At 33.7% G+C, this 26,757-nt stretch overlaps 1 protein-coding gene across 2 annotated transcripts; it reads left to right on the top strand.

Annotated features, from left to right (window-relative positions):
• Positions 1-25,806, top strand: LOC126743163 (RNA-binding protein 33-like). Of its 2 annotated transcripts, XM_050450141.1 has the most exons (8): positions 2-232; positions 21,790-21,991; positions 22,103-23,873; positions 23,925-24,187; positions 24,241-24,526; positions 24,585-24,866; positions 25,078-25,262; positions 25,321-25,806. In XM_050450141.1, the coding sequence occupies exons 1-8, from the start codon at positions 212-214 to the stop codon at positions 25,332-25,334; spliced, it is 3,024 nt and encodes a 1,007-aa protein (XP_050306098.1). In that variant the 5' UTR covers positions 2-211; the 3' UTR covers positions 25,335-25,806. The 2 variants fall into 2 exon arrangements, with proteins under 2 accessions (XP_050306097.1, XP_050306098.1); XM_050450140.1 differs by having other exon boundaries at positions 1-232; positions 21,790-23,873.
• Positions 25,807-26,757: the final 951 nt, after the last annotated feature.

The raw sequence follows: 26,757 nt of genomic DNA, 5'->3' as shown, positions 1-26,757 counted from the left end.
CCAAGAGATTGCCGGTATTATCGGCCAGCTTCCTCAGACTTAGTCGATAATCGTACCTCTCGAAAACGATAAGTTTATCAATTTTTTTTTGGCTCCGGGATTATAGTTTCGGATTGCCAATTATAGACAGGATTGCATTTTAAATATTTCCGCGGAAGTCAATCGCTAATCGGATAGTGCGCGAGTGCGATTTTTTTCTAATTTTCACAGAATGAGGATTATCACTTTTTGTGTAAGTATGGGAATTGTTGAAAGTTCAGTCATGATCTGATGACTCTCAAAGAAGTAGAGTTGGTTGTATTATTGTTTACAGGAAGTAACTTTAATTTATTTTAAATTTGGGGATTTTTGGATAAGATGAAAAAGTATATTGTAATATTTATTTAGCTATTTATGTAACTTAACGTTAATTAAAATAAAAATATAAAATAGTGGTAATTGTGAGGGCATAAATTAAACTTTTCGCTGAATTTCGTATTAAGCTATATTTAAAAAGTAATGTAAAGATACCTTAATTCAAACGTCAAAATTTAGTGGATTCCTTGGGATATAAAAGTATATTTACATTAAGGTAAGTACAAGGTGTTCGAAACAAAACTGTTCACCCTAAAAATCTTGAAAAATAAATTATTTAGTCAAAAACGGCCGAACACGTCAAATTTAATATTGAGGCGGACATTTACTGACAGAAATTGCGTATCCCCTCATCTCTCAGAGTCCCCATGTCAACTTTTTTAAGAGGGAATAGGTATCGAGTAATACCTTGAATTACAGGTAATTTTATTCTCGACATAGCCATATTTTTATTTTTTTATTTTATCAATTCGTTCTCAAGAAATATGAAGAATGTGAATAAAAAAATAAACCTTATTTTAAAAGAAAAAAATTAAAAGTTTCTAACACCTATTTTACTAAATGTGGAAAGTGATCTTCGTTGACGTCCATACAAAATATAATTAGTGTTCAAAAAGTCTGCGCACATTAGTGAACAATTAGGGCATTATTAACTGACATTCGTTGTCAATTCTATTTCGAAGATCTTCAAGGTTTTTAGATGACCTCATCAAAAAATCCAAAGGGGTAAGATCGGGAGATCTAGAAGGCCATTCTACTGTACCTTTCCGGCCAATCCATCGTCCAGGAAATACGTCGTTCGAAAAATGACGAACGGCAGCAGCATAATGTGGTGGTGTCCCATCTTGTTAAAACATCAATTCATTTTCTATCATTTTGTTCAAGTAACTCAGTTATTCTGGGACTGATGGCGTCCTGCAGAACTTTCTCAAAATAGATGATGGATTAGTGTCCCTCCAGTATCGACATGACAGTTGCGTCTATTGACTTCACCATATAAATAAAAGGAGCATTCGTCCGAGAAACAGATATTCTACAGCAAATTTCTCTCCCGATGTATTACTAAATTACTCACAAAATTGTGCACGACGATCAAAATCATCTTCATTTGGCTGCTATACTAGTTTGATTTTGTAGGCATCATATTTGTGCCAAAAAATTAAGTTTAAAAAATTATTCCTTCTGAGTGTAAATGTCAATTAGTATATTTGTGATAAAGGCCAAAACATTAAAAATGCGCTTTTATAAATTTGTGCCTCACTTTTTTGAGTAATAATTTAAGTAATCTTCTATTAATTCAATTAAAAGAAAATTAAAATCAAACATTACGCAGATTCAATTTATATCTCCTCAATAATCATACGCTATCTGATGGAGTATATCCATATTAAATTTTGAAGGATTTTTACTATTTAACTTCTTCATAAAAAGTAGGAAAAACTTGGGCTTCCTCCAAAAATATTACAAAATACGTAAATTTCAAATAAAACCGTTGAAAACAAAGAAATAATAAAAATTAAATCCGTCAAAATGTTTAAATCCAATATATTTGATAATATTTAAATTTTCGCGAGGATATAAATTTTAATTTTCCATTAAATAGTATATTAAGATATATTATCAGCAACGCAAAGATACTCCAATGACACAACGGAATATTCTCATTATGCTGTTCGGTCTAGTTGGACCCTGCAAGCTGGTAAACATCAAAATTTCTTTTCAAATTTTTTCTAGTACTAAAACTGAATTAACTAAAAAGAAATATACATTTTAATAAAGTTTAAATTCTGAAAAACTTCTTCTTCTTATCACGTTCTCTCTTTACGGAGATTGGCGATCCATAAGGCTAACATTGTCCTGGATACAGCAGCTCTAAAAGTCTCAGTCGAAGTGCACCCGAACCATCTTCAAATATCTTTCAACCACGAGTTTTGACGACTTCGAACAGATCTTCTTCTAAATCTTTCCTTCAATTATCAGCCTCAGTTCTTCGTATTTTGCGCCTCTTATGATAGCTCTTATGATAGCGTATGTATCTTATTTTTCCCTCTTTAAAATAACTCTTTTTTTGCCTCTTTCATTCTTCTTAATACCTCTTCATTTGTAACTCGGTCAATTATTGAGATACGAATGTATGCATAGATCCCAAAAGCCTCTTTGAGTTCAGCCTTCACAACCGTATAATTCACTGAAGGTATAAACTCCAAGCTCAAATCAAGACTGGTAGAGAACTGCATCAGCTTCAGACAGCGAGTTGCTTATAATGCCAACATATTTGAAGGATGATACCTGTTCAATATTTTTGCCATTGATCAAATAAAACAGAGTTTTACAGGAGCGGAGACAAAATGCACCTCTGCCATACTCCCTTCCTCATTTACACAGCATCCGTCAAGTCTCCCTGTCTAGTCTCACTTGTCAATCTCCTTGCTGATAATATATCTAGCATCTGTTGATGCCTAACGCAATCGAATGCTTTACTATAACGAGCATAAACATCTATGTTCATGTACCTACATCTTTGTATTAGCACATTTAGGGAAAAGAAAGCTTCTCGAGTGCCGAGTCCACTCTGAAATTCGAATTGAGTATTATTTATTTATTCTTAAGAAGTCGTTCTTCATGTGCCACGAATCTGATTTTGATAAAACTGCTGTCTTTAATCGGTGCTAGTTTGATCTGCCAGTTTTTTTACTATAATTTTTTTAATTGAAACTTATTTTAAGTTATATTCTTATATACAACCTCACGCTTCACTCAAAAACCAGCTTTTGGGGATAGGTAATTGAAATGGATTGCGACAACATTTACTGGTGATGTTTGGCTTGGTTTCTGATGTAAACATTTGAATTGCCCGCCAAATTGCGTATTAAGGTATATTATAGATGAAGTATAAGGACACTCTAACATACACAACAGAATATTATTCTGGTAGTTATCCTAAGGAAAGCTATAAATAGACACTATAACTTTTAAAAAGTTTAATTTTTAAAAGGCTATCAGGTTTGCAATGAGCATTAATGATAACTTCCGAACATTAATGTCGATCCACAAGAATCGACCAAGAACGCCATCTGTTGAAGATTTAACTGTTTGCTGTTTGCCTTGTCCATGTAATTAGAGCTTAAGAATTCGAATTTTCCGCCAGATAGCGGATTAAGGTACCTATGCTCTAAAAGGAATATTCTAGATCATGGAATATTATTTCTCTAGCTGAAAGCTGCTAAACGTCGAATATTGGAAAATTTATTCGGGTACGAAAACAATGTACTAAGGAAAATATATATATTATCATAGTCCTTAACCTTAGTAATATGATGCTATAAATATTTTGCTCATTTGATCAGGTCTAAGTAATATTCTTAAGGAAAACCTGATCCACGTCCAAAACCTTGTTTCATATTATTAATTGCTGAGCATTGCCTTTGGCTGTTGCATTTCCTCGCAAAAATAGTGTCTATTGCTTTCATTTTCGGTAAATCAAAACTATAAAAATTACTAAATAGGATGGATATGTTTTGATTTATTGAGGTTTCACAATATTCGACTGACATCAGGTATTTTAATTAATACCTGCGATTATTTATAAAAAATTAACCTTTTGTATAAAAATTAAACTTTTTGGATAAATTGTAGATTAACATGTCGTACTCATGATCATTTACATAAAAATCTTGTTGACAAAAAATCGTGAAAATTATGATGTAATCATCCCCTGTCCCCAGAGATCAAGTTCCTGCATTACTCGTGGTCGCCATAAAGAACGGTTGACGGCCAATATTTCTTAATCAGGGTTACTGATTTGACATTTTTTAAGACGGGCACTGGGCGAACTCTAATAACTTTTTTTGTTATTTACTACGATTTCCTTATCCTTCTTTCATTTGGCCGTAAAAAATTGTCTTAGGAAGTCGTGTATCTGGACTACGTGACTTGTACATTGTAACTGGTATTTGATGAATATTGCATCAATACTGGTTTGTTGATCCTTCGAATTATTTCCAGTATCATTAATAATATTTTTCAAAGACCACTAACGTTTGTCTTACCAACGTATGTCAAAGATTACGAAAGCGTTATAAACAAAAAGCTTAGTTGGAATGCTTAGATCGTGGTTATCGTAAGCTTCTTTCAGCAGTCGGCTGAAGGCAGTACAGGTACATCTCAGTTGATGTTGACTCTCAGAATTAATATTTGGATTTGATAAGAGATGGCTATCAAGATATGGGAAATTCGCTGTTTATTTGTTAGTATTTTTATTAATTTCATTTTTAATAAGTGCAAAGATGGATAAAACAACACATTTACGATAATAATTCGTCAGCATTTCGTTCAATCAAAATCCGTTTTGTAATTTAGGATAAATATTTAGTGAAATAAATTATGTCAATGCTCAAAATATGTCAGATACTATCACTTGCAATAAATTTAAAACAACACCCATGATATTTCTTAGTAATGTAAATTACAACTTTAATAGGTCACTAAAAATAAAAATTGTTCTCCTTTATTCACTACGCGGTTATAGAGAAAACATTCTCACTTTTCAAACTTTTCTTCACAAACTCTTTAATGAGGTCATACACAACCCAATCAGCGGTTTTAATCTTTTAATTTTAATAAATCCGAAAACGGATTAAAAACCACATTACCCATTATAACATTCCTTCGTTCAAAACCGCTGATACCATTTAAATGTAAACAAGACAGCACTTTCTTTAAAGGCCGTCCTCATTTCCGAATCAATATTTAATTTGAATAATTATCATATTTTCAAATGATCGTAGTCAACCACAAAAGAACTCTTAACATGATGGTTGTTTGCTAAAGAAGAATTTTCGCAAGACAGTGACATTATTTAGTGAACTTAACTGATTATTTTTTAACATGATTTATGATCTACCTTTTGTGAGAATAAATCAAGTGATTCGACTATCTATTTATTATAACAAATATATGAAAGTAAATCACGTTAATAAAGCTTAATAGCAAGATGTTATGAGGTTCCTAGGTGATACGGCTTAGTGGAGCAAATTCATTAATACAACTTTTATTCATTTTATCAATAATGGAAAAAAGCTATAGAAAAAAAATTCGCACTTTATTTGACATTTCTTAACAACATGCATCTTACTTAGAATTTATTGCAACTAAGTAAAACCTCTCATGGAAACTAGGCCAGGGATAACGTCAACTTATTATTGGCAATTACCTAAGACCCCATCAAAATATACGAGTCTAAAATATGTATGTGAAAGTCCGAGTGTCTTGTGTACAGGCCATCCTTTCGTTTTGCCGATTTGTGGTATCATTCGTTTATTTAAGTTGCATTAAATTGAGTAACAGGTGGTTCAATGGTGCAATAGAACCCACAAATAAAGGTGTTTTTAAGACAGGTCTAAAACTAATGTGGTTCTATGATCGAAGAGTTGATCCCTAAAGGGTAATTTGTTTAAGGTTTGAAGATTTGACGAGTGATTGAACATTAATAAATTTGTTGCTTTCATTGAAGGCTTATGGATCTTATAAATATTTTTTTAGTATTGTAAATAACAAAATGCATCAAAAGATGCATTTTTTTCAACCACTTTTAGAATTACTGCTACTCTGATACTGCCATTGTACATATTTGACCAACAATATTTTTAACGTAGTTCTATGAACATTTTGAAATCTAACTATCAAATTATCTTTTAATCCAATGGAGCAAATGAACTGCAAGTGGTTTTAATACAGATTTTCGTAAGAAATATAGTTTCCTCTAATAAAACAGTTGATTTGAAGAAGTGCAATTATTGGAAAGCCTCGATCATTAGGTTTAATAATCATTACTTCTACAATTTGACTAACAACGTATTTGACCAATATTTATAATTGAACCCTGCTAATCTAATTATCAATTTGATTCCGTCCCATCAAGGGTGTAATAGGATACGAATGAGGTTTTAATTCAGTTCTAATTAAGAATATATACGTTTATATACACACCACTCATTTATTTGGTCTGGATCTTTTCTTTTGAGGCCTTCTGGATCTTACTACCAACTTATATAATTTTATTTGGTGCAACCTTTAAGTGGATTTAATACAGGACTTGTAAGAAATACAGTAATTGTCATATTCTTAAGAATCAAATCAGATGGTATCAATAAAATTATCAAGCGTTATCGTCATTTTATATGCTCTAACAATATCACAACATACCCTCAACTGCAAATAGACCTATTTGACTAACAACGTGCTGATGTAATTCTTTTCTTTTAATTTCTATTGGATTTGACCACCAAATTATTTTATTAGCAGGATTGGTTGAATTTAAGCATTCATTAACATGCAATAAAGTAGCGTATAAAAGAATCCTATAAGTAATTTAAATATTCTTCTTAAAAAAGTGCCAATTTAAGAATGAAGTTTCGTAGTATTTTGATTATTCATGGCTTTATACCATATGGAATCATAATCAATGTGACCTTACTGATTTTATAAATTTTATGTTCAGCTTATTGAGAATGTTCATCAGTGATAGCTGAAAATATCGACTTATATCTCGAATCTTAGGTTTGATAGAGAAGCCCTGTGGAAATATAAAGGTATTTATATCACTAAGAGGTTTCTGAAAACACATTTAAATGAGTTATCAAGCAAAGAGATTGTATGAGAGCAGATCTTGAAAATCAATCAATATTTAAAAAATGTATTAGTTTTTATACGACGATGTTTGAAAATTAGTATCTGGGTGGTCTAAAAGAGCTTCATCATCATGATCAAACAGCTGTATAGTCGTCTACTGCTGTATATAAATATTTCCACCTCTCTCTATCCCATACTGCTTTCATTCGGTTCATTTCGGCTCTGCTACGAAGTGATCTTTAGTGATCATTCGGTTATCGTTCCTTCATGGACTGGCCGACCTGGCAAACTGCTTGATTGAGATTTGATAATTCTGCAGTTCTATAGAGCTTTTTTTAGCCAAGAAGAGGAATAGTGATTTTTCTTCCACCTTCACATCATGGCAACGTCGTCCTTTTTATCACATTTTTAGAACGGTGTTTTTGTTCGTCCTCAAGCATTCTCTAATTTTCCGCTTTAATTTCACAATATTTGTTTGGCTCCAGTTGATGATGCAAAAGACTACTAAGCGCGGTATAAGCATACATATTACTGGCTTTTATTAGATCCTTGCTGTTATGCTTTTAATAGCTTTTATAACTTGGACATTTCTAGCTTTATTTCGTTTTGTTTATTTTTTAAGCTTGCATGATACCAAGATATTTATCCTCCAAGATAGTCTCCTTATTGCATTGCTTCAATCACCACCATCACCACGTGGCCTACCAGTTTGATATAATTACGATGGCGTTCGTAACTTTACTTCTTCTTCTAATCTCCGTATTCGGAAACCTATCTTTCAGAGAGAGTCAAGATGGCTCTTTCTATGCTTCTCTGTGTCACTCTTATTTTGCTTGCATTTGCTTTGTTAGAGACAGTACATTGGCTTCAAGTGTCAACATATGCAGAACACACTGGTTATACGAGTAAATTCAGTTTTGCAAAAGCTGCGCAGGTAAGACCTATTCTTCTGCCGATTTCACAAGTTTGATTGTCTCATCAAAGCATTTCATGCCCGATGTAATTATAGGACCATACTTTTAGATTTTTACTGGTGACTAGATTTATTATGAACTTGGTCCTGCTGATGTTGCTATTCAGCCCAACTTCTTTCGATGCTAGTTCCAGTTCTTTTAGTATCTCTTTTGCTTCATCAAATTGTCTGTAATTAATAGCAGGTCGTCGATAAGGCAAAGCTGCCAGCTTCTCGCCATTGATGTGAATACCAAAGTTTTCAATCTTAGTGCGCTTGAACATGTACTCCAAAAGATTAGTAAATGATTTGAGGTAGTATCTTTATGGAGTCTTATGCATTCGCTGCCTTGTAAATGTGCTCGATAAGTTTGGTGTAACCATGGGCCACAGTCGGCGAGGGCTTTGAACATATTACGATTGTACACTATTCGAAAGCTTTTTCGTAGTCCACGAAAACGAGCACCAAAGGCTTACTGTATGTACTCTATATTTTTTAATAAGAATTTTTACCTTGTAGAGGTAATGATTGGTGCTATAGCTCTTACGGAACCCTGTCTATTCGTTTGATTGATAAAAATTATGTTGTTAACCTTTTACTAATGATTTTTACGAAGAGTCTATAAATCTGCGACAGTAAGCTGATGTAGTTTTGTATTTAGGTTATATCACCTTTCTTATGCAGCAATATAATGGTCTTATCACATTATTTAGGCGTTGTAATATTTCTCAGATAAGCATTGCATCATTTTCTTAGTATTTTATGAAGTGCTATTTCTCCCATTTTCATATTTTCAATGCAAACTTCGTCGGCACCGGGTGATTTGTTTTTCTTCGGGTCTTTTAAGCTGTTGTTAATTTTGTGTAGTGTGATATCTGATATATTCTCTGACCCCTGGTTTTTTTGTTTTTGGAAATGTTTATGTTTCCTCCTTTCCGCTATTGTCGTTTTCTTGTAGAAACCCACATGGAATTCTTGCATAGTTTTTAGAATTTCCTGTTTATTAGTCGTGGTTAGGCCAGTCTTACTATTTGTAATCTTGAATATTTGTATTTTGGCTTCAGATGACTTTTTCCTTAGTATTTTCATTATTTTGTTCTCCTCTATTAGTTTGGATAATTTTTCAATGTTATGTAACCTTACATCTCTTCGAATTGCTTTGGATATCTCTTTGTTAATTTCTCTTAGCTGTGTGGCGTCTCCTGGGTGTTTTTCTTCTAAACTTTTTCTTTCTTTCATTAAAAGAGCACATTATAAATGGAACCAAACCGACTCAATCAAGGTGATCTTTCCTTTGTGTGATAACTGAAGGTAAAAGTTAGATCTACAATAGGCAAGAGACAATCAAAGGAATAGTCAAATATAATATTGTAGTATACGAATGGATTGTTTAAGGTATTTGAACATTCTTATCACACTTATATTCTGGTGATGGACAAACTGACACTTTTTTAGCGTTTTTATTATTGCTGATCTAGTACTAAGCTAGCAGGAGTCATACTTAAGTATATTTCTACTTATTTTACAATAAATTAATTAAATAAACTAAAGGAAAAAGTCTACAAGAACCAAAAGCCAAGGTATAGTTAGTAGTAGTAGTAGTAGCAGTAAGCTACTCCTAGAAAATCAAAACAAAAGTAGTAAGTAGGTTAAGTGGATAAACCAAAGGCAATTCTAAAAAGGGCAAAACTCTTTACAAGAAGAAATTTCGCAGAAATGAATCCTTCATCTACAAACTTTTCAGGTTTGTCGACGATATGGAGTTCAAGTTAAATGGGAAAGTCATCTCTAAAGAATTCAGGTATTTAATCTCTGTTACGGAGCTTTACTTCCGAACAAGGTAATTTGTCGCAACTCATCAACCCTCTTAAACAAAAAGCAGGAAGGACGCCTGTAGGCGCGCCAGCGTGTGAATAATGGCATTGTTATGGCAATAATAATGAGTAAAATACATAATTCAATGGCAATTCACTTTTTTTTTAACTCTTACTCATCGCGTACTGCGGATGTAAGAAAGAGGTTAACGGTGAAGCACGCCGCTTATTGGCCCAGGTATGTTCTTTGAAAAGGAAAGTAACGAAATTTCTTCTTTCTTCGTGACAAAACTGAGAAGCGCTTGTAACTTACCGCTTCGCCTTGACTTAATCATCATTAATTTCGGTTTGAGTGTTTTTTTGTGTTGAGTCATTATGAAAAATTAAATAAATTAGTTATTTATTTGAAGCCATTTTTTTATAAGAATGACAGTTATACGCTCTGTATTGACTTTCCTGAGCTTGCGAGAAATTGTTCGTATTTGATATTGGTTTCTTGGAAAAAAGTTATTTTAAGTGCTAATATAACCAACACAAAAACACCCATAAAAAACTCTCTGTGAATCGATTCCTGCTATGCTGCAAATAGTAAATGCTCCTCAAAAAATAGGTAAATCATGTCAAATAGGACTAGTCCAAGAAATAAGACGATTAAAAATGAGGAATAAGAGAAGCTTTCTTAGAGATTTCGGAATTAATTAAGAAACTCAGCACCTAAAGAAAAAAAATATAGAGGACTTTAAATACAAAAATAGGAGACTCAATTGTAAAAGGTGAATCCCTACAACATCTTATGAAGTTCTGGAACATATACCAGAGGAACTTAATACTGAGAAGCTAGGCAGAACCATGGTATCAAACTGTACAAAAATATATAAACACGTTTAAGATTGCATCCAGGATCCTGGTATTCTTTCACTAATACAAAAACACCAAAGTCATACTATCTACAATTTGTATTAAAAACATGTATTGCTTGAGAGTACTTCAAAGGTATTTTGAGATTGAGCTTTTTCCAAGGTATTAGAAAAAAAGATGAGATAATCAAAACTCAAAGCATTCCTAATTAATTATATTCAAATCATAACCAAGGAAGGTTAGAACGAAGCTTTAGCATAGAAAAATTGTGGTTTTTCTCCAGATGCTGATAAACTTCAGCTGGAAGGATATGACAAGCACAAATCGCAACATTTTTGAGAAAAATGTAACGAAGTATGTTCTTTGAGAGACAGGTAAGCTGTAGGGCCTTGGGAAGTTATGGATATAATGTTGCTCTCATCTGAAGACAACTTAGGTAAGAAGAAGACCAGTAAATCATAGATTCTTTTGAATAAGAAACTTGTCACTGTTATCTGCATTGGATTGCTTAATTGATTCCTTTTTCTTGGAGAGAAATTCTATGTGAGAACTTTTGGATATGTCCTATTATTGAGGCTCATGATATTTTTCTAATCAGAGACTGGGGCGACTTATCTTAAGAAGAATGCAAGACTTGATGCAAAGCATGTAATGGAATATTTCTATTTCTCGACTTATCCCAATAGCAAAATATTTTTAATAGAGCCCTCTTCGATGTACTTTAATGAATCGATAATAATAAAATATTAGCCAAATAACCTTTTTATTATGTAAGTTAAGCATTATGGCATTATCAACTCGAGAATACAATTCTTTCCGCTCAATTAACCAACCAGACCAAATATATAGATACACAAGTATAAGTGCAAATAGATCGTAAATGGAAAGGAAACTTACATAACACAATACTATTATAGGTTAAAAGGCAAAAAATCGACAATCCATTTACCTTTGTAGGCGTTGAGCGTTATTACTGTTTTCTTTAAGGCGGATAATTCGTTATCTCTTCCGTAACATCGGCTATTATTGATGACACAATAATTATTTATTAGTGCTGCATCATGAAAAACCTTTCACCACTTTAATTCCGATATGGTCCAACCAAGATGATATGGAAAAAAATAGAGGCATCATTAAAATATTCATATATAAGTGGAGAACGTTTAACTGTTTAAATGTTTTTAATGAACCAGAACCTTGTCTCGTTTGTAGAATCATCACTAGGAGTTGCTGACGTTTCGTTGGCTTCATACCATCCATCCACTTCATACCATCCATGAACTTCTTTTTGTTTCTGGAAAAAATGATGATGATGAAGATGATGAAGTCCCATTAGGGACATGAAGCTAAAGCTATCTAGTTTTTTTCCAATAAAATGTTCATTTGTAAATGCTTTTTTCCGGAAAATTATTCATGCATGTAGTCCTTGAGCAGGTCTGTACTTTTCAACATTAGCGGCTAAAGGTTATTCTTGACTTTTTTTTTCGTACATTCCTTGTTTGCCATTTAAATCGAGGTAAGTGCCCCAGCCTCAGGCTTATTTAAGTCCAAAGAAAAAAGAAGTGTTAAAATACGTATGCGATGGTGGTCTTCGGTCCTCTTCATTTTAATGAAGGAACGATAAAATATTAAAGAAGAACCTTTTCATTGCTTACCGAACTGGTTTGCCTATTTGACAAGTAAATTAAAAGAATTAGATATGCAACTTGTGTTAATAGTTCACAATTACACATTACCTCCACTTACTACTAGTATCCACTTACCCTCTTCTAATTATAAATAGTATTTTGGCTTCATAGTTTTTCACAAATGTACGAATTGCCGCTGATATGCTTACCAATCTTAACGGTTGGGTTAGGATGACATGAAGAAACACCACCTTTGTTTTCTCATTAGAAAACTAACACTGATTAAATGGTTCTCTAAAGATATTTTGATTTTTTCCAGATCTTTAATTGATTTTCCTTAATTCTTGTGAAGGTTTCCTAATAGTTGATCAAAAAAATTACGAATAAATTGCATCAGACCTAAAATGTGTTACAATTTCATCCTCGCCGGGCTTATTTCGCTAATTAATGCAAACAACTGGCATACAAAATTTGAAAGGAAAAAGCATACCCATACCCATAAAAGTAATATTAAATAGATTTTATGACATAAATTGTAAACTCAGTATGCAGTCTTTATGTAACTTTCATTTGTGTTAGCCAAGAGAATACAGGGCGATCAGTGATCCGTGTAAGATTTATTGAGAGATAAAGTGTGGATGCATAAATGACTACTTATTAAAATCAGATATGGTCGAAGAGAACAGTTATTGTTCTTCCTGAATTGCGAAGCCACGAACATTTTTATCATTGTAATGTTAAATTTGTATTTTGCATTCTATATGCCAAATGTTGATGTCTTCTTGATAGAAATTATAAAAGTCTTACATAATTAAAATTACTGCAGAATGGCATTGATTTCTGTAATTTTTCTTAGGTAATTTTAATAATTTGTCAGTTAATTTCTCTGTTTTCATGTAAAAAAAAGAAATATTTTAAGACGTTTTTAAGACGTCCAGCACCAGCATAACTGAAGCCTTCACAAACTGTTTTTTTTTTGATAACATTTTTATAATTTCTGATGGGAGTGTGGGTGAAAATGTATATAGAGTTTTCGAGGATCTTCGTCTGATCATTTGAACATTCAGAAATCATTTGCTTTTTCTTGGTTACATCATGTCACTTAAGCAAAGGGTTTGATTGCATCAAGCACTTCTTATTAGGAAAAACTTGATTTTAATAGCCTAGCAATTCCCAGTATTCATATAGTTTAGTGCGTTAGATTGGTCAATGCGTCGTCAGCAAGTACTATGTTAAATATTGGCATGCTTAATCCGTTCTTGTTTTTAATTTATACTGATTCCGTGAAATAGGGTGAATAGAAACTGCTGGGTGAATAGCAACAAAAACGGGAAACTTCTTTTAAAAAAAATCAACATCAGAATTAAACCTCCCAACGCTTCAAATGGGTGGCTGGTTTACATTGCCTATTTCAGAAATTGCTTGTCTTGCTTTTTTTTTGCTATGATGTAATATAATACATAACGTCAATTTTAAGTAATTTTTGGGTAAATACAAACACGCTGTTTCTATTCACCCGCTGTCTCTATCCCCATAATTGTTTTTTCTTTTGCAGGAAAATGCCTCGCGTTTTTAAATCGGACCCTCGAGGTAAAACATATAAGAAAATTGATGAAAAAACTCTAAAAATAGCACTTGCTTCAATTGACAGCGGGATGAGTTATAGAGTGGCTCACGAAACATACAAGATTCATTATTCTGTGCTTTATCGGCACCACAAAAACCGAAATCTAAAGCGTCATGGAGGACAAACAGCCCTAACCAAACAAGAAGAAGATATTTTAGTCCATCAACTAATAGTTTGTTCTGATTGGGGGTATCCACTTGACCATTTGGACGTCACGATGATGATAAAAAATTACCTAGACAGTAGAGGTAAAACAATAACGTGATTTAAAGATAATATCCCTGGCAGAGTCTATTCTTTTTTAAAACGTTACAAAAATTAATTATGATCTAGAATCTGCCCAAACATCAAGCGCTCAAGAGCTGCTGTTTCTCCCAATACTATCAATGCTTATTTTGACAATTTAGCGACGGAGTTGAAAAATGTACCGCCATCAAACATAATAAATTACGACGAAACAAATTTAACTGACGATCCGGGTAGAAAGAAAGTAATCTCGAAAAGGGACTGTCGCTATCCAGAACGTATTTGCAATACGTCGAAGTCAACCGTTTCTATTATGTACGCTGCTTCAGCTGATGGAAAATTGTTCCCATCATACGTGGTTTACAAAGCTAAAAATTTGTATACATCTTGGACAGTTGGAGGACCAAAGGACGTCAGATTTAATAGAAGTCCATCAGGTTGGTTTGATGCGATTTCCTTCTCAGATTGGGTAAAGAGAACTGTCATACCTGCAGTAAAAGATCTACCGGGAAAGAAGTACTTAATTGGCGACAATCTGAGTTCACATTTTTCTGCAAGTACGGTATCTCTTTGGAGAGAAAATAGTATTTCATTTATCTTTCTCTCGGCTAACTCTACTCATCTGACCCAGCCTCTGGACGTGGCATTTTTTCCGCCCTCTTAAAACAGCTTGGCGACAGATCCTTAAAAAATGGAAAATGAGGGCTGGTTCGAAGCATTGCACGGTTCCAAAGGACAGATTCCCTTTCTTGCTAAATGACTTGTCAAAGGCTATTGAGCCTAAAGCTGGAAAAAACATACAATCTGGTTTTAGAAAGTCTGGAATTCCACTAGATAGAGATGAAGTCTTGAGACGCCTTCCGCAGCAAAATCTTGACGAGACAAATGATGAGAATCAGAACATTGAAGAAGGACTTAATAGCTCTTTGGTAAACCTTCTAAGAACAATGAGATATGGCGATGGTCAAAATGTGAAGAGTCGACGTCGTAAAATTCAAGTTCCTGCTGGCAAAAGCGTTACAAGTGCAGATTTTGAAAGCACGTTTAAAGAGACAATCAAGAGGATAATGATTTAGAAAGACGTATAGAAACCTTAGATGAAGATTCAGATCCGGAAATAAATTTAACCCTTAGTAATTTCATGTCAATAATGGCAAAAGCTCAAGATAATTCTTCAAGTTAAGACTCTGAAATGGAAAAAGACCAAGATCATTCTTCAGATGCAGACTCACAGACAGAAATGGTCATTGCACTACCAAGTTTCACCGATAAGTCCGAGAATAAGTTGGATACAAATAATTCATCAGCATCAGTCTGCTTTCAGGGTAAATTGTTCCGATGTGTTTCTCCTATTTCGCTTGATTTAATAGATAAAAGAACCTGGCTTCTGGTGTGTTTTCCAACAAAATATCGAAATAGACAAAGAAATAAATATTTTATCGGACAAATCATTAATATTATAGAAAATGACATTGAAGCCACTTTCTTAAAAAGTCGCCCGACTAAACACTCGTCAGGATATATTTATGGATTTCCAGAAGTTCCGGATGTTTCTACCTTTCATTTTAGCCAGGTTGTTGGAGAGGTTTTCCCAGTTCATGACGAGATAGAAGCATCTACGTCAAGAAGAAACATTTTAAAATTTAATTTGCATCAAAGTTGTTTAATTTAAGTAATATGTTCAAACTTGTTACATTTCTATAGAAATAAATGTTTTTTTTTTTGTAAAATTGGTGTTTTTGTCAGTTTTTTTGTGTGTTTATATTTTTTTATCAATTTAAATTTTTTTTCAGGTGTTACTCTTCGCACTCGTGTGGCAAATTTGACCAATTTAAATGGGTGTTTCTATTCACCCCACATTAAGGGTGAAAAGAAAAAGAGCGTTTTTTTTTTGTGGAAAAACCTCTATTTAAAAAAAAAAATCTATTATGCGCTTTTTGATCTACAAGTCGAGACCTGTAGATTCCTTATTTTTTGTTGTCAAAAAGGTGACTACCATGTTAGCAACAGAGTAGGAAAGGTCCGAAACTGTTTCTATTCACCCCATTTTACGGTAATTAATAAGCTGTTTTGGCGTGAGCTTTTCGATGACCGGTTTTCTGGGCTGTTTCTTGCTCACCTCAGTGAAACACTGTTTTTTAATGCACTTACATATTTTAATGAAGATGTGATGGTAATTTATATTCTAAGATTCTAAGCGAATCTCAATCTACAAAGAGCCATAGATTAATACTTCTTAGATAGGAAACTCCCATAAGAGCCAATAGAACACTGAACGTCGATTGACTGTTGCACCCTCTCAAGGTTGAGAAGTAGTACTAACCGAAAGTGGAAATGCGTTTGTGACGTCATAATAGCGGGTAATTTAAAATTTGATTATGGCGTCAGGTTTTAATTTTGCTCTACCATACCGTGCGCTTTAAAATAGTGTGAAATGTGTGGTTATTTTTAAAATTGTAGTAGTCAGATTGAAACAGTGTTATATTGGAGTTTTTTTTTTGTCCCAATGTTAAATAAAGTCACTTTTTGTTATTTGCGTACTATACTTCCTGAAAGACTTATTTTCTACTAGATACATAATAGGTCTGGGTTTCAGAAATTAAACAAAAAATATGCACAAAATGTATTATTATATTATAAGAAGAGATTATAACAAAAAATTCACAAGCTATGGATAATAAAAATTAACAATTGTACTCGCTTGTTAAAACATTAATTAAAATATAAAAATTCTTCTAATTCTACAACTTAATTTAATTACAAATTTTGTTGTATAAAGAACAAACTTTGTAAAGTAGAATTTATACAGGGTGTTGCAAAAGGTTATAGTACATGTATAGGTCAATAGAAATTTAATAAAATGACCAAGAAATTACCGTATACTCAATTAGCCAGTATACTCAATTAGCCAGTAATGTTTCTTAGAAAATATTATAAGTTAAATAACTATCAACCAAAGACAAAATGTATATTTGTATTATAAAGAGAATGTAGCAAAAAATTTCGAAGTTATGCAATTAAAATTAACAGTTATACAACATTAAATAAAATATCAAAATTCATCCGAATACCACTATGTATAAACTTACAAGTTTAATTAGGAACATTGTTGTATGAAGAGCAAAGTTTGCAAAGTAGAATTTCTACACTGTTGTAAAAGGTTATAGTAAATGTATGAAGCCGATAAAAATGTAATAAAATCACCAAGGAATTACCCCGTACTCATTTTACTAGTAATGTTCGTTAGTAAATATTATAAATTAAATAAATAACAGCAAATTAGCAATGAAAGAAGCAATAAATATGCATTGAAACTGCATTGTACTGGTGAAATTGCTCTTCTCTCAGGTTTGGTGTTATTTGAGCTTCACATTTATTTTGGTCTCCAATGTTTAGAAATAAAAAGCGTATTTTGCAGTTTTAATTTTTAAAATCAATCAAAAAAATAAAATCTTACCCCTTTTTGACATATTGTTTATCTAGGATACTATGGTATTACTAAAGACCTGGGTGTAATTTCCAACATTCAATTCTCACGTCAGCATATTCTGTTGTCGGCTGCTGCTCTATGTGATCAAAAGTGTCAGTGCTTAATAATCATGGTCTGAAAAGAGACAGTTTTAAATGGAATGTCTGTGAATGATTTTAAGTTAAGCTTAAATTAAAGCTTAAGAACAAACAGTTTATCATTAATAATTAAGCTTAAGCTTACCACCTGTAGTGGGTTGGGTTAGATTACGAAGAACATTCTAACTTACCTTTTATTAAGCCTAGAATGCTTACTGAAGGTATGGCATCTGGTTTAAGGATCCTTCTTCAATTTTCAATTTAATTTATTCATGTCAAAATACTATAATAGGATTTACATAAGTCAAGTAAGAAAAAAAAGTAAAAAGTTAAAATATACGTAATAAAATCACACAAATAATAACAATATTAATATTATAATTAAAGTAATATATTACAGATATGTATATAAAACAAGATAAGGGGCATTGTTGAGCCCAAAAATGGGCATCAAAAATGCCTTATCTCGGCTATTATAAAAGCTACGACCCTGTGGATGGTCTCGTTGAATTCAAAATGACGAAACTAAGACAAACCCGTTGGAATTTTCCCGATAGCTCCTATAGAAGCCGAGATATCAGCCTTCAAAGTTTGAGTTTTTTTCGTTTTTCGGGTAAACCCCCCCCCCATATCGATTTTTTTCAGAAATCATTTTTTTTTCGAAATTTTAATTCGAACTAACTATACCAGCGGATTGCTCTCATCTAGTAGATCACGAAAATACCGGGTTATAAGGGAATCCGAGCAGAACTAAGAAATCGAGTATTTTTTTGACGTCAGTTTTGAGCCCAAAAATGGGCATCAAAAATGCCATATGTCGGCTATTTTAAAAGCTACGACCTTGCGGATGGTCACAAAGAAAACTATTTACATTTAAATCCTTGAATTCGGTATGAATGAATCAGGAGTTAAATAATTTTCACATACATAGAATTTCAAATTGTTTACTACTAAGATTTTCATGATTTCAAGCCGAGTTGAAGCTGAACATAAGTATTAAATACATTTGTATATTGAGTCTGGTAAAACAACAGGAAATCTGTGCCTTTTGGTAGGTATACATAGATTTAACACAACAGATTGTTCTTCTCAGAATCAATTTGTCACTTTTGTTGTTTATATTTGTACTTGCCATTTTCACATAAAAGTTTATTGCAATAACTACTTATGAAAATGCTATATCGGCAATCTCTACATTCGCATTAAAATTTTTCAGTTGTTTTACAACAATATAATTCACTGCCTTTTTAGAACAACACTAGAAAAATTTTGTGCTACATATGAGAACAGATTATTTTTTTAAAGATTTTTCGCAAAATGTGATTAATAAAGCACAGTTTTTCGGCAGAAGTAAAAAGCAAGCCTCTGCAAGCTAAAAAACTATTAAAAATGGCCATATTTTATATGACATGATTTGATGCTTGACAGTCCGTATAGTAATTTCGCTCCGTTACTGCCATCTATACGTCGAGGAGTGGAAGCTTTTTCAGTGTTCCGTAAATCGTACAAGGCCCCGAAAAGAGCAACGGTGCAATGTGCACATATGATTTGAGTAAAAACTATAGTGACTTCCGACAAGAATGACAGACAGACCCAGTGGCGGGGTTAGTAAAATTAAGGTCCACGTATATGCATTGGCGTACTAATTTTCTCTTCGTAGAGAGTCTTATGATGTAAAAGAATAAGGAAAATCTAAACATAAGCCAAGAAAGTAAGTTCACTCTATTTGCTGATGATATATATGAATGAATCATGGTATATGGCAACTCAGTAGATTATGCAATATAATACCAGCTTCCGTTTGAGAAGACTGAAGCTTGTTTCGCATCTAATAAACTATTGCTTAAAGTAGGAAAAAATTTGCAGAATAGTGTTTGACATAAGTGATCTGGGAGGCTCTAATACAGGCCTTATCCTAAAATTTTTGAGTGCACATCAACCTATATTATGGAATGAACATATAGTTAGATTAGTGGACATTCATTTCTCAAGTTGTGGTTCGAGCAAGTTATTTCGCAGTCTTCGATTTTCGCATGTCTCATCATGTGGTGTTCCAACTTGAGGACATGCACCTCGGGCTGCCTCAATTTGAGCAATGTAAAGCGGTCAGAAATGTGGTAGGACTGGGTTATAGACAGGATTGCACGGAGGCATTAAGGGCATTAGGGATACTCACATTTCCATCATGTTTTATTCTTGAGAACTTATTGTCTATGGGTAGTTTACATGACACAGAGCTAACAAAGTTGTCTTTTACTGAGAAAGCTGTTTTGAGTACAAGAAACGTTCTTATATAGAACTCTTGGAAAAAATGCAGTTTCTTTAACGAAAACCTTTTCAAAAACATTGTTTTTAATTAATAAAAATATTCTCAAGATTGGTAAAGTAGTCTAGAAAGTATGCTCTAAATGAGCACAAAATATATAGTCAATAAAATAAATTGTTTTTGATCTAGGCAAAGCTTATTAATATAAAACATTTCTAAACAAACATTCTAGGCACATCCGACATTAATCAACTTTGGTCGGCGGAACCCGGAAGTTCTGTGCTACTAGCTAGGGCTATAAGATTTTAACGAACTATAGTGTTAATCAACTTTAAATACCAAATCCTTAATAAATAAACTTCTGCAGAGTGTTTAATTAATCACATTATAAACATTCTGCTTTCATCTCTATCAGATAGTTTTAATTAAAAAGTGATGTCTTCGCACTCCGCAACATTATAAACGATAACGTCTTTATAAGGTCCATAAAAGTCATCATTGATCCGCCTTGACAATTGAAAGAATTTTAATTGCCAACCGTCCAATGTCATTAACAACAATTATGGCTGTAAAGAAAACATTCTGTTCTTGTGTCGATACATGAAAATGGATTGGAGTGCCAACCGCGTTACTTTTTATGCATTTTTATTGCTAGAGAGTTAAAATAAAAATAGTGCAGACCCGATAAGAAGAAAATAATTTCACCGATTTGCCATAATAGAAATGGATGTTATCTAGAACGATGTAGAAATCCAATAAGATAGTACGGTGTACAGAAATTTTCTTTGATTTTGTTTGCTTAGGAACAACGATTGAAAGTGCGATTACTAACGGGCATGTTGTGTAAGTGCAATGTGCAATTTTCAAATGGAAAATTTACATAACGTTTTATGCAATCGGCTTTTGTTTAAATGTTGAACCTTTGGAAGCTCTAGTCTAAAAAAAATCGTTAATAAAAATAATCATTTATGTCGGCATGTTGCTTTTATTTATTTGCTATAGTTTTCGATAAGATACACTCATTCACCAAAGGGCTCGAAAATCGCAAATTCTTTACCTTTTCAACGATCGAAAAAAATACTACACGCACGCTGATCATTACCAAAAATTATTCAGATATGTATCAAATAAAATCTAATCGACTTGATAAATTGCATAAAATTCGAACCACCATTGTGATCCAGGTACCAAATGCCAACAACAGGAAACCAAAATCTACGATTTCTGACGCATCCTTCTCCTATATAAAAAAAATGCCAAATGAAAATTAACTTTCTCTCCCTAAATTTCAAATAGTAAGAAAAATATATAAGCATATTAGTCTGAGAACTCGCAATTTTTCCTAAAGTTTTAAATTAACCAGAATGCTAATTGAAAAACTTTCTCTTTCTTTTTTAGGCTACAAGATTCTTTAAATAAATAAGAATCAATTTGGTAGCCTAATAGGGTGCTTGAAAGATATGAGACAATAAACATTTTATTGGCACACTGATTTTAAGTAGAAGATTATATGTAACAGAACGCTGACAATAATAATATTGTAGCGTTTTTACTATTCGTTAAGGTTTAAATTAAAATACTCGTTGCACAAAAATAATCAACTTAATTATTTTACAGGTACACACTAAACACGATCACTTAAGACTATTCGAATATATATTTACACTGGATTTATTTACTAATAGTCTGACTTGAATTAATCAAAATAACTTAAAATTACTGTGCTAAATATGGCAGAAAATGAGGGAATCAATTATATACATAAAAGTATTTACAAAGAGTGCAATTATAACCATAATCAAACAATGATAAAATTTTCATTAACTGACTACTTCTTTCTCTAATAGGTAGCGATATGCTCGCTGTTAACGGTAGCCCACTCATCGGAACCAGAAAGTAAGAAAAAAGAAAAACGCCAACTCGATTACGGTATATTACAGCGATACCCACAAACGTACCACTTAGAAAGAAGGATATCAAATGGACCCCAGCACCCATTCTCCCAACCAACACAGTACCATCCGGGTCCACCCCGTCTTTATCGTAAAGGTAGACCATATTCTCTTCCCGCACCTCCTTACGCTGTTCAAATGGAACCTTTAATCCACTATTCTCAACGCGATCCCTTGTATGATACTAACACTTTATCCCCCGCTATAGATCCCAGTCAAGACCTAACGGATATCAACCATGTGAGCGACCCCATTGACCGTGGAGGAAGTGGAGACACGATCTACATACCACACAAGCCGCTGATCAAGTACATCGAAAAGCCCGTGTTTATTAAGGAGCCGGAACCTATCATCGAAATTATTATTAAGGAATCGAATGTTACTTTGCCACCACCTCCCACTGAAGCACCGCCGCCTCCGCAAAAAAAGAAAAAGGAGGAGGTGCAAGTTTTTTATGTAAAATATAAAAAGAATCCCAATGGTTATGGTAAAGATGCGGTTATTTACGATAAGCCAATTCCGGCAATAAGTCCTGTTGTTCCCGAAGAGCCGGAACCAGAAGAAGAATGGAAGGACCAACCTGAGCCTTCAGGATACGAAACAGGTTATGGAACTGGGTACTCTAATGAAGTGACAGAACCTCCCAAGCCTAGTACCACATTAAGAACGATTATTAAGCCAGATTCTGAAGTATACCACAGTCCTGGTAATGACATAAAAGTAACCTTTGGTAAGGAAGGCTTTGATTATGGCAAGAGATCAAGTAAGCCTCAAGACTATCCTGGACCTATCGCTAGTCCACCTGCTGAAGAACAATTCCCACGAGCTCGACAGCTATCATCATTTTCAGATGTTTACTTTAAAAGGCCATCGCATAATTTCTATCATTCAAGCGAATATAGGACCGATCATAGACAGCCACAGCCATACAGACCATTCAGTAACTTTCCTCCATCTTCTAACCAATTTAACAGTCACCCTCCTAACAGAGAATTTAACAGTAGACCTCCGCCACCATTTTTCCCTCCCTCTAAATATCCTTACCAAAACCCGCCATATACAAAACCATCAAACCCACCTCCTTCGCAGCAACAATCAAAACCATCAGCATTTCCTAGTTTCGCACATTCGATCTCTCATCCGCCACCTGCACAATATCAATCTAAACCAAGCTTTTCAGTACCTGCACAACAACAGATTAGATATCAAACGCAACCACAATTTCAAGACGTGCCACCTCCAGGGCAACGTAAACCTGTCCCCTACACTCCATTTGAGAATTTAAGACCTTCTCAGCCAACCTTTTCACAACCATTACCCTCTCATCAACCCCATCAATCATTTAATCAACCTCAACCGACACAAGTGACTAATCATCAACAATCTGCCGCTCAGCATTTGCCTCACGTGAGTCAAAGTATTCAATTTAGACCAGAAACTCGATTCAGTGCAGCACAGCAATCAGTCACGCAGCACAAGCCGAGCTTTGCCGAAGTAAATAATCAGTATAAGCTTGTTCAACAGCCACAACAACAACATAAGCCTACAATTCAGCAAGTCCCTGCTGTTCTACAACATGAGACTGTCCAACAAAATTTTAATCAATATCAACAGAAACTACAACAAAATGTCAAGTCGAGTGAACAATCGCACTATCAGGAACACTTAAACAATTTGAGGACTGCACAAAATGTCCTGCCTCCAGGAGGCGAGCTTGTTCATAGCCTCCCAAAATTCGAGCAACATCTTGTCGTAGATCCGGCAACAGGTCAGCTAACTCAGTCTTTACCACTACAGGACTCTCCTCAGCAAAGTTTTACTTCCTCCCAAGAAAACCAAAACGTTAGAGCACACAAACAGGTGAAGAATAATCAAAACTCTAGACAACATTCGCAACAGTCGAATGAAATTCTGAATAGACAGCAAAGTAGCAACCAGGTATTTGGAAATCAGAGATCAATTGGGTATAGTACTACAAGGTATGATTTTTTTAGTTTTAAATGACTGTTTATATAAATTTAATTTTCAAGGTCCTATCCAAGTACTACTACTACTACTACTGTAAAGCCCACAACAACGACAAAAGAACCAGAGAAACCGTCAACGACCACCAAAGATCCAAAAATTCTAGAAGCACAACTACCTGATGAAGTGCCTGATGATTTAAGAGAGCAACTTCTTTCTTCAGGCATCCTTAACAATGCTGATATTTCGATTTTAGATTATGATAAAGTTGGAGATATTCCGCTGTCAGCTTTACCACCAGAGCAACTGGCAAACTTTTACGGAGCTGGTAAGATACTTGAAAAGACCTAAAGGATATTTTGCATCTTTTACATTCTTCAGGTGGTGCTCAACAGTTAGCAGCCGCAGGTAGCGAACCAGTACCACAGGTTGCAGCTTTAACTGGTAGAAGAGAACTTACTTCATTACAGGATGATGCGGAAATGTCTGCGGAAGAATCTGAAGTAAGTGAGGTTAAAGTGGCTCCCAGTTCAAAACAAGGTGTTGAAATGAAAGTGGTGAAATATGATCCAGAAACTGAGAAAGGAAGACAAGTCCAAGAAGCATATATTAGTGAAGATGCTAAGCAGGTCGATCCTGTTGTATTAAATGATAATACTTACAATAGGTGAGTTGGTAGTTGTTGGTATATATAACAGTTTGATAAGTGATATATTTGGTTTTAGGTATTTACCTCTTAAAGTTAACGGCACGCAATTCCCAATCCCAGACGTACCAGAATTAAAAGGGAAACTTATCTCTAGCGTCGTTGTATTGGCTCCGATAAGTTACGATTTTTCGACGAGGCCCACAAGAGAAGCTAAACCTAATGACGACATTGACTTTATTCAAAATCAGCCTTTGAAGGAGCTGCTAAATGATCCTAGCAAGGAAAATTATCTTAAGTTTTTGGAACATGAGAAAAAAACTTCAGCTTCTAAGCAGGCTGTTGTTTTACTTGTTACAGGGTAAGAATCTAAAGAGCAAACTTACCAAAAAGCTTATTATATGTAGCCGACACGTGTTTTGATAACGATGATAGCATCTTCAGAAAAAATTCTTACATTATTAGAAGATTTAACAGTAGATTGAATCTTCTTCTAAGGAAGTTGCGAGACATGTGTCTTTTGGTTATGAAAACGTTTTGCCCTGGTTAGTTGAAATAAAATTTTTTTGTAGATCTGAAGATACCAAGGAAAAGGAAATTTATATGTACGATATCGGTTCAAAGACAGTGAGTAAGTTAAGCGGTGAGCTTTCTTCAGCATTTGTTGAAGCTGCTGAAGCCAATTCAACTGATGATCCTGCACAAGAACAAGATGCTTCAGGTTCTGATCTTGTTGAAGTGAAAGTTTCTCCTAATGGTAGCTTTTGATGGCATATTAATGGGATAAGACCTTACTTGTGGTTATTTAATTTCAGGATCTACGGTATAAAACTTATGTACAGAAAAACATATAAGAAGATTGGCGGGCAGCCGGTGTGGAGTACATATGAGCATTAACCGTCGTTAACATACCTTCTGCCATATACAGCCCGGCCTGATTCTTAAAAATCTATTTTAATTTTTGCTCAATTTGGATTTTTTTCAGATTCATTTCGTAATTTTGTTATACTTTTAGAATATAATGTAGTAGAAAAAAATAGTTAAATGATTGTAAATTCATAAAAAGCTTTAACATATCTATTTATCTAGTCTATGGTTTTTACTTCCGTTTCTATAATTCTAGAATTAAGATCTTTTAGGAGAAATGATAAAATATTGCAAAAGTATGCTCATTTTTATTGACTCTTTACTAGAGTTACCTAAAATGGGATGGCCTTATTACATATTAGGACCTTTGTGATTGTATTTTTGTACAGTGTATTATTTTTATTTTTATAATAAACTTTAAAAGTGAATAGTAATACTAGAGTATTTAATTTCTCCCTTAATTTACGATTTTTTTTTCAAAATTTTCAAAATGAAAGATGAGCTCGACCTTAGACCTCTTCTTTACCTTAGCAGGCAAACTATTGCCTGCAGGCTAGGGCTAGGTAAAAGATTTGAAGGAAAGGATAGGACAAAGAACAATAACCAGGATGACGCGGAAGTCCTCTTATGACATGATGTCATGTCCTTTTCTTCCCTCTAAAACTATCCTTTTTCTAGATCACTTCCCAACCCTAGCCGATAAACCTATTCAAGCCGGATGATTACGGGAGAAGCATCTTCTTCGCTTCGATTTAACGGCCTTCAGGGGCCAGGTCTATTGTAAGATATATAAACTTCTAAGGTTGCCTTATGCTAGGACTTAGGCCAAGGAAAATGCGATATGTGATGCTGAAATTGCTACAGAAAGGAAAAAAATCTAATATAAATTTAATAAAAGTATAGTGGACAAATACTTTTACAGACATTTTTAATACCACATGGTGCTCGTTTATAGTCCAACAAATGTTAAATAAATGTCATATACCTTCTTCGCTGGTAAATCTGTACTATTTTTAAATCATCCTTCTCAAAATATTATAAAAAGAAAAAAACTGAGTTTCTGCATCACCTAAAAAAATAATGACAAAAAATATCCGTTCGTTTACTCGATATCAAAAAAAAACAAGATTGTCAAAGACAACAATAAAGACGTAAAGTGTAATATGACCGTAGTCAATAAGAGGCGGCGTCATTAGCTTGACGTCTAAGGAAACAATCACACAAGTCAAATATACATAGAAAATTAAATTTCACAATTTAGCCAATTGCATATACTTATGTAATATCTGACTTAAAACATAAAAATAACCACAACATGTGACTAGAAGTGAAAACTTAAGTTTGGCATTATAGATCAGCCAACTGGATACATTTAAATCAGTTCC

This window comes from Anthonomus grandis, chromosome 12, assembly GCF_022605725.1.
Source record: "Anthonomus grandis grandis chromosome 12, icAntGran1.3, whole genome shotgun sequence".
Classification (NCBI taxonomy): Eukaryota; Metazoa; Arthropoda; class Insecta; order Coleoptera; family Curculionidae; genus Anthonomus; species Anthonomus grandis.
The sequence above is the reverse complement of the archived record's forward strand: the minus strand, read 5'-3'. Positions and strand labels throughout refer to the sequence as shown.

Bases quoted from the DNA above. Each gene is read 5' to 3' on its own strand.
- LOC126743163 (XM_050450140.1), top strand. From the start codon at position 212: ATGAGGATTATCACTTTTTGT. The intron at 23,874-23,924 runs GTATGATTTTTT...TTAATTTTCAAG, and splicing joins ATTGGGTATAGTACTACAAG to GTCCTATCCAAGTACTACTA. The intron at 24,867-25,077 runs GTAAGAATCTAA...ATTTTTTTGTAG, and splicing joins GTTGTTTTACTTGTTACAGG to ATCTGAAGATACCAAGGAAA.